At 33.3% G+C, this 8,464-nt stretch overlaps 1 protein-coding gene across 1 annotated transcript; it reads left to right on the top strand.

The window, feature by feature from the left end:
* The first annotated feature begins 1,209 nt into the window (after window positions 1-1,209).
* Window positions 1,210-2,553, top strand: LOC135146944 (uncharacterized). Its single transcript, XM_064078872.1, has 3 exons — window positions 1,210-1,783; window positions 1,860-2,139; window positions 2,214-2,553. Exons 1-3 carry the CDS (start codon window positions 1,529-1,531, stop codon window positions 2,315-2,317), a joined length of 639 nt encoding a protein of 212 aa, XP_063934942.1. The 5' UTR covers window positions 1,210-1,528; the 3' UTR covers window positions 2,318-2,553.
* Window positions 2,554-8,464: the final 5,911 nt, after the last annotated feature.

The raw sequence follows: 8,464 nt of genomic DNA, 5'->3' as shown, positions 1-8,464 counted from the left end.
GAACACTATAGTGTCGATCGGCTAAAAAAGAGGTCAATTTTTTATTAAATACTTTGGTTATTCTTCCGTAAAAATTTGATAACCTTCTCTAACCAACTTGCTATCAATTATAAAATAATATTAGTTTGACAGAAGAAAAAAAAGTTCCAGATGTGGTGTTCATGCCAAATCAACCAAAACCAGCTGAGTTAACTAAGAAACTACTGAAGGTGAAAGAGATAAAAAATCTTCCGAAGGATTTTGAAGTGGTAGTTTCACATTTTGTTGTGGAAATACCACGTAATGTAAAATGGACTTATTTAACTTTGGAATTTTTTCTATTAGGGTATCATATATTGTGAGGTCACAGTGAAGAGATTCATGGACAAATCAAGTTGGTACTTCAGGAAATGTACAGGTTGTGATTTAGAGCTAGAAGTTCAAGATGCAAAATTCAAATGCTTACGTGATGGTGGTTGCGGAAGGATTTACCCTTATCCTGAGAAGAGGTTTCATGGTTTCATTATTTATTATACAAGTTTAGTGTATATGAAATCTCTAAGCTGCTTTGCTAAACAGACTCAAATCCACTTGCAATTAGATTCCGAGTAGGCACTCTATGCTCTGATGAAACTGGATCAATTGCTATTATCTTCCCAGACAACGAAATCACGAGAATGATTAACAAAACTGTTATCGACCTGCATGCTGAATGTGCTGATGTAGGTTATCTTGCTTTTTTACTTGACACTAAAATATGTTTGCTTCCTAACCTACTCTTTGATATTTACTACAGGAAGCGGAGGAGGAGAAATTTTCAGAAATACTCAATTTCCTTCTCAAACAGAAATATACCATAACCCTTGATCTGAACAAGGAGAATATTGAAAAAGGTTGTACGGTATATAATGCCAAACAAATTGTGGACACGCATGAAAAAGGTGACAGCTTTGATCCAAACAAGGCCACAGTTGTTGATGTGGAAGACGTTTCAATGCAGAACGTATGTTATTTTCCCGTTATTCTATAGTTCATTACAAAATATTCAATGGCATGACAAAATTATTTTCCTCCAGGTTACTGAAACGGATGCTACTGCCAATCAAACACCGAACACCGGAAATTCAACCAACATGAAGTCCAGAGCACGCAAGATAACTGAAGCGTTGGAGTACAATCAAACTGAAACTGCAACAATCCCTCCACTGAAAAATATCAAAAATTGAAAGGGCAAGCTTAATTGAACTACAACTTAGCTCAACGTTTTTAGATGGCATCATTTTTTACATTTGTCAACTTATAATGCAGGTCTCTAAGTGAATGACTCGGTTGCCAACTGGCATTGCAGCATTTTAATTCAGACAAGGACTTTTGTATTATTACTATTATTGCAAGCTTTGTTGCTGAAACAATATTTCTGAACATTTCATTTTCTGCTTGCATATTAAGATTTGTAACTGCACTAAACAGTTTTTTGCTTTATGATATGCTGCACTGTACTTGACTGATTTGTTATCTATTTAAATAAGATAATTTACTCCTTAATTAAATGCTATTATTGTTTGTTGGAAACATTTACTCACTTTCTGTACATTACCAACTATATATAAACAAACACTGTAATACAATTTACTCTTCAAGAAGAGGACATACAATGGCCACTGCACAGTATCAAACACTTGACAAGCTTAAAGCTGTAGTTGATGAGTACAAGATCAAAGTTCGAGTTATTCGCTTATGGAGAGGCTCAACAAGAACCGGTGAGGAGTTCAAAAATTTCAACTTGATTCTCCTTGACCACAAGGTTTGTATCTCATGTTTTAGTTCTTTTATAAGATCAGAATAGTAAGCAACAACTTGAACATCATTTTGTAATGCAGGGTCAAAGGATTCATGCCTTTGTTCCGACAAAATGTGCAGAGGAGATTTATAGCCAGATAACTGTTGGAAGAGTCTTCAGCATCAAGCAATTTATGGTGCAGAAATACAGCCAGACAGAGAAGTTTAGAGTGGTGAGAAATGAGAGTCAGCTGATTTTCAGTAAAGACACCATCATCCAAGAGCAAGCAGATGATGGTGTTACCATCCCACAGGAAGCTTTTGATTTCTACGATCATAGCCAACTGATAGAACTTTCAAATCAAACCACTTACCTGGAAGGTATTTTCAATTTAGTTGTTTTATAGTAATAACCATTCTGTAAACATTTATACAAACAGAAAATACTTCTGCAGATGTTGTAGGAATCATAAAAGATTATGATCAGATAAGAGAATTAAAGAACAAGCATGGTCAAGATCAGAAAAAAACAAAGTTGGTTATCACTGATGGGAGGTAATAGTAAAAGAATTCTCTCCTTATCCTTTGAAGCATCCAAACACTTATTCCATGAATTGTTTTTGCTGTAGTTCAAATGTTAACGTAACCTTCTGGGATAAGTTTGGTGAATCCTTTGACAAGTCAATGAAGAATCCTTTAGACAAACCATTTATTATAATTTTATCAGGATGCAAAGTTGGGAAATGGAATGGTAATTTTTTGGCTACAAAAATATTCATATGTAATATACAATTTATGCGAAACTAACTCAAAAATTTTTGCTTTAAGGCGAGGTCGATTTATCAAACAGTTACGTAACCAAAGTTTACCTCAACTACAAGCATCACAGCGTAGTGCACCTACGGAAATTGTTAGTCAAATCATATTTTTTGCTAATTTATCTCCTGTTAAATGCATTTTTCTGTACACTTTCTGTTCAAAACTAACTAACTGAAATAGGTTGGCGAATGAGGAGTTTGCAAAAAAGGCATTAGGCAAAAATAATGTTAAAACCATACACAAGATCAATGTCGATGAGCTGAAGAAACTTGGAAAAATTGCTATTGAGGTAAACATAACTTTTCAATCATGATTTGTCTTTTTCAAGTTTTTTTTAATCAGAACAATATATGCAGGGATTATTCATGCTACACGTGACAATTAAAAGTATTGATCCAACCTTTGGATTGTTTTACAATGCATGCACAAGCTGTGAGAAGGAAACGAAGATGGAAAATCCATGTCCAATTTGTGAGAGCTGCAATCGCTATGTCCCTTATCCAGATCAGAAGTACTTTTCTATCCTCAACGACTTTAATTGGATATGAACATTTGAACTGAATTATTTACTCTTTCCAGGTTCAGATTTCATGTCATTGCTGAGGATATGACCGGAAAGGTTCAAGTTGTCTTGGGAGATACGGAGGCACGTACAATTATTGGAAAAAGATGTTTACATTTGGCTGATGAGGTATTCTAACTAGGCAGCATATTTTCTTATGTTTATTTGTCAGTGCTTAACAGAGAGTCATGTACAGATGTTCACTGAGGAAGGATTGCCGAAAACTTTGCTAAGTATTGTCGACAAAGACTACAGCTTAGTAATCCAAGTCAGGGAAATGAATGTTGTAAACAATTTCAATGTTTACTGGGCCAATAACATATGAAAGGCTTTGTTGGCCTTCCAGGTGCCACAAATCAGAGTGCTAACGCCAAAGATGCACAAACTTCCCAGGTCTTGCACTGTTGCCCTGAAAACAATCAATTTTATTCACTATCCTTTACTAATTTGCATAATTTTTCCATTTGTAACAGCCAACAACTTCAACCTACAATGCTGGAGGTCTCTCGGACATCGACTTAGCCAGCAACTAAAACAAGCGACGCAGTGTTTGAAAACCTACATTTTGCTATTATCCTAAACAACAGCTCTCAACTCATGTTCTTTTGGTCTAACTAAAGCAACTGTGAAATACTTTTGTTCATTTTGACTGAGCAAGCTATGTAACTATATTTTCAACTATGTAACTCTTTCTTATCAGCAATGTAACATATAAGTAACAACCAAGCTGAATGCTCCAACCTTCGTTCCATAAAAAATTAAGAAGAAAACAAAGTTTAAATTGAAAAAGCCCAGCAGGGCGGGTTTAAATACTAGTTAATAGATATTGCCTGAAGGCTCTTTACACGGCTTTTTATTGAAATGCCCTCCTACTCCCAACCATATTTACGTGCAAATGCCACTTCACCACGTATACTTACACGAGTTTTATACTCAATTTAATCAATTTATATAGTTTACAGATACATGTATGTGAAGAACAATTACCTATACTTCCTTTACAAACAACACACCCATTCTCCTGGTATGCTCTTTAATAATTCCACCTAACAAAATGACGTGTCTCATTTTTACACCCTTAATTTCAAAATTTGATACTTTAATCTTTCCATCGATGGTGTTGCTTTCTAGAGCATTTAAAATCCTTAATCTCAGTTTCAATTGGGTTCAACTGTTCCGGAGGATAATCTCTGTAATTGATAAGTGGGTTTCATATCCACTTGGAAACCTTCGTTTTGACTTAAATTGATGATCTAGCCTCAAGATTTTGATGTTTTTGATATGTTCTAGTGTTGTGTTGTGTAGGTTTCTTGGAAGGAGGATGGAGAGGAGATTCATAGCTTCAAGTGGAACTCCAATATAACGGTTTATAACTACCTTTACTTGCAACAACCTTTGTTTTTTTAATACTGTATAAACATCCTTTACTTATCGTTGCAGAAAAACGGCACCTCCGAGTTAGAAATCGAGCAAGAGAAAGATAGTTCTAATTTTTGATATTTTTCATCCAAAAATTTCAGAAAATTAAAAAAAATAGAGCGGAGCGATGTGAGAGGTGTACACGCCCCTCGCTTCTCCTTTAAAAATCAAGTAAGAGATCTATCACCGAAAATAAGTAGGTTTATGATATTGATAGAGGAGGTTGTGTTTAGATTATCCAAAACCCTACGATCTATACGGGTATTTATAGTTGCAAAGAGACTTGTTTGCTACTCTTTCCCATAATTAAATAATCTGAACAAAATCAGATTAAAATTTTCAAGCTTCCGTCTTTCTCATAATTAAATAATCTGAAACAAAATCAGATTAAAACTTTCAAACTACTATATTCCATAAATAGTCTGAAATAAAAATCAGATTCTGAAACTTGCTTTTAATATACCCGAAACTAAAAAAGATAGTTCAAATTTTTGATATTTTTCATCCGAAAATTCCAAAAAATTAGAAAAATAGAACGGAGCTATGCAAGAGGCGCCACCTAGACGCCCCCGCCTTCTCGTTTATATAAGTATATTGATTTTGTGATAGACTTGATATCCAACAGTCTATCTTTCTATATTTGGAAGTCAGGTTACTGATCACTTAAAACATCAGTAGATTGAAAAATATGAGAAAAAGTGTTCCCTGTTCAACCTGTTTTGGCTCCCCGAGTCTCGCCTTCTCCTGTAGCAGGGACAAGGGAGGAAGTTGGCGCAAACTGTTTTGGCTCCTCATTGCTAGGACGAAAGCTTGTAATCACGACCTGATGTGCACAAAGTTTTGATCAGTAATGATTCCTAACTGTCCCTACTACAGGTTAAACCATAGGTAAATTTTAGTAAAAAATAATATGTGACCAATAATTAAGATCTCATGAATAAAAGAATCTGGTACAACTATTATCACTTTTCACTTTTTTCTATTATAGTTTAGAGGATTATCTAACCTGAACAGGAGCAGCAGCAATTAACGAACCAGCAAGTACACCACCCATGACACGTCCATCTGGACCTGCCAACGAGACAGTCATGCTCCCAACTATGGCTTTTTTTCCACCAATATCTTTAGGAGTGAAGTATCCAGACAAAAAAAACATCCCATAGCTCCCCTGCAAAAATCATAATATTATGAATTTAAATTCATCAAAGGAATTCAATATCCTTCTACAACACATCCACACCTCGTAAATCATAGTGTCCCCGTACGGATTTGAATGACGAAGAGTCACAACAGACACCGCACCACTTCCACCAAGAACACGTACGGTCCTAGCCTCTCTTCTTGAAATTGACATTAACTTGACTGCGACATCCTGCAAGCAAGCATAGATCTAAGATTAAAAAGGTGAATATTAGATATTTTGGTCATAATTAAGAATGCCAAATGATACCTCGCCGGGATCTACCGTCACCACACGAGAATCAAAGTTGGCGGCATCAACTAAAAATGCCACCTGGCCACCTAAAAAAAACAAAATATGTGGTAAAACATCTTGTCTTGAGAAGAATCAGAAAGATTTATCTCTCAAACCTTTTATTCAGATTAGACAGTGTCTCAGTCCCACTGATTCCATATTGTTCAACTAGTACTAGTAAAGAATCTTCCAACATTGATCGTACAATCAGAATGACACAAGATTTAAGATATATCGAGACACACAATTATTGCATATAAATTCGACAAAAAACAGAATCTCATACATCAAAACTGCTGACTTGATAAATCCAATTTTAGTAACATTATTTTTGCAACAGCATCTCATACCATATAACATAACAATTAAACACAACGAAAACACACGTATAAAAACACCAACACCAACAAAGGGTTGGTGCAGTGGTTGAGCTCTTGCCCCCCCTTACGGGAGGACAGGAGTTCGACTCGTGGAATCAATCAATTACAAGTAATAAGAAGATATAAAAACTAACCCCGGGGACTCTCTGGTCCATGTTTTTTTGGCCTCCTCCTCTTCTTCTTCCCTTCCGCATTCACCGGAGTCACTCCCTCTGTCGCCGTCCCTGGACCATAATGAATTACTCCTTCTCCCTCCATTCTACAAACAATCAAACACATTCACATGATCAATACTTACAAATAATGTATTTATATCTTCTTTTGTGATTTTATGCACCTACAAGTTACAAGTTCAACCCTGATAATTAACATTTCTCAAGAAAAACCAAGAAGATTTAATCTTTACAAAAACAGAGTACAAAATCATAAAGATTTATATAACAAGATCAAGAACTGAATGCAAAAGTAATACAATCTAGACTAAAATTCTTACATTAAATTTTTAACTATTCTTACTCGCCGGAGAAAAGTCTCGAAAATTGCAAGAAGAAGTAAATAAAATTATGCTAATTACTGCCTATTTATAATAAATAATTAGTAGGTTTGACACGAAATATGGATTTTTCTCGTAGATGTATCTTCCCCGTAAAACCGTCCGGTTACAAATTATATTTTATAGTTAATTAAATAATTTTTATGCAACGTGTATCTTAAATGTTGGAGAACTTTTGATGCGCGCATCTAATTGATTGGTCGGATAATAAAAAAACCGTCAACGATAATAAACAGATTATATCTACCAATTAATTAAAAATCTTTCCATGATACACGACTGATTAATTGAAAGATATTCTGGTACTTACACCTAACGTCCATTTGGGCACGTAAACTTAAAATTATGGTGATTTAATATGATAAATGTTCAGTTTAAATTGTCTGTTTGGATAATTTTATAGCAATAAAAATAATTTTGATACTTTATTTGTTTTAGTGTTGAAATCGATTTTTATTAAAGGGTCATAAAAAAGAATAAGCTGATTAAAAAAGTACATCATATTAACTTCTGACTTATTTCTAACTTTAAGTCAACTTGTGACTTATTACATAAACATACATATTTAAACTTAAAGTTGAAAATGTCTTAAAACCCGGGCATAAAAGCACAAACAAACACACTCTTAATCAATTGAAGGACTTTCCTGGTACGCGTACCGAGTGAATTGAAGTTTTTCTCTATTATTTACACATAATCGAAGTATTATTTTGTATTATTTAAGTCTGGTGTATTCAATTATGAATTTAAATTATTTTATTAATTTTATGTATTTAAAACCTTGAACACTTAATTATGATTTGAAAATAATATTAAAAATGAAATTGATATTGTGTAAAATATTTGAAAAATTAATATTCAAACATGGTTCATTTTTCATATATTATAAAATATTGAATTGTCATAAATTTATTTTATATGTTACATAAGTCTTAAGCCTAAATTCTTTATATCTAATAGATTTAGAACATTTTTTTTAATAGATAACATTATACTAACAAATTAATGACAATATGATATTTTATATATAATTATATATAAAATTTAAATACTTTACACAATCTCGATTGACTACCATGTTTTTTAAAAAAAAATACCAAATCATAATTGAGTATCCAAATGAGCATAAAATACATTTTTTAATCTTAATATGAGTAACAGAAAGTTTTAATGAAATTTTTTAAATCTCAAATGGATACATATTGTTTTTAATTAAAAACTTTTAGGAGAATAATTTTAAATCTCAATAATCTGAATTTCAACGGAAATTAAACCCATGATAAGCCTTGTCACATGTTAAAATCCTGAACCCTACGCTGAAGAAAAAAATGAATACAATTCTTATACTAGGCTTGTTATTTACAAATTACAACAGACCACAAAATCATAAATATTTACGTAACAAGATTAAAAACTGAATACCAAAGTAATACAATCTAGAGTGAAATTCTTACGGCAAACTTTTAACTATTTTTGCTCGTAACTGAAAAGTCTTGTAA

The sequence above is a fragment of the Daucus carota genome, chromosome 6 (assembly GCF_001625215.2).
Source record: "Daucus carota subsp. sativus chromosome 6, DH1 v3.0, whole genome shotgun sequence".
Classification (NCBI taxonomy): Eukaryota; Viridiplantae; Streptophyta; class Magnoliopsida; order Apiales; family Apiaceae; genus Daucus; species Daucus carota.
The sequence above is the reverse complement of the archived record's forward strand: the minus strand, read 5'-3'. Positions and strand labels throughout refer to the sequence as shown.

What these genes read in the sequence shown, in the direction of transcription:
- LOC135146944 (XM_064078872.1), top strand. Translation starts at nt 1,529, where the DNA reads ATGCTATTATTGTTTGTTGGAAACATTTACTCACTTTCTGTACATTAC. An exon ending in TGATTCTCCTTGACCACAAG is followed by an intron (nt 1,784 to 1,859) that starts GTTTGTATCTCA and finishes TTTGTAATGCAG; the next exon opens with GGTCAAAGGATTCATGCCTT. An exon ending in TCAAACCACTTACCTGGAAG is followed by an intron (nt 2,140 to 2,213) that starts GTATTTTCAATT and finishes ATACTTCTGCAG; the next exon opens with ATGTTGTAGGAATCATAAAA.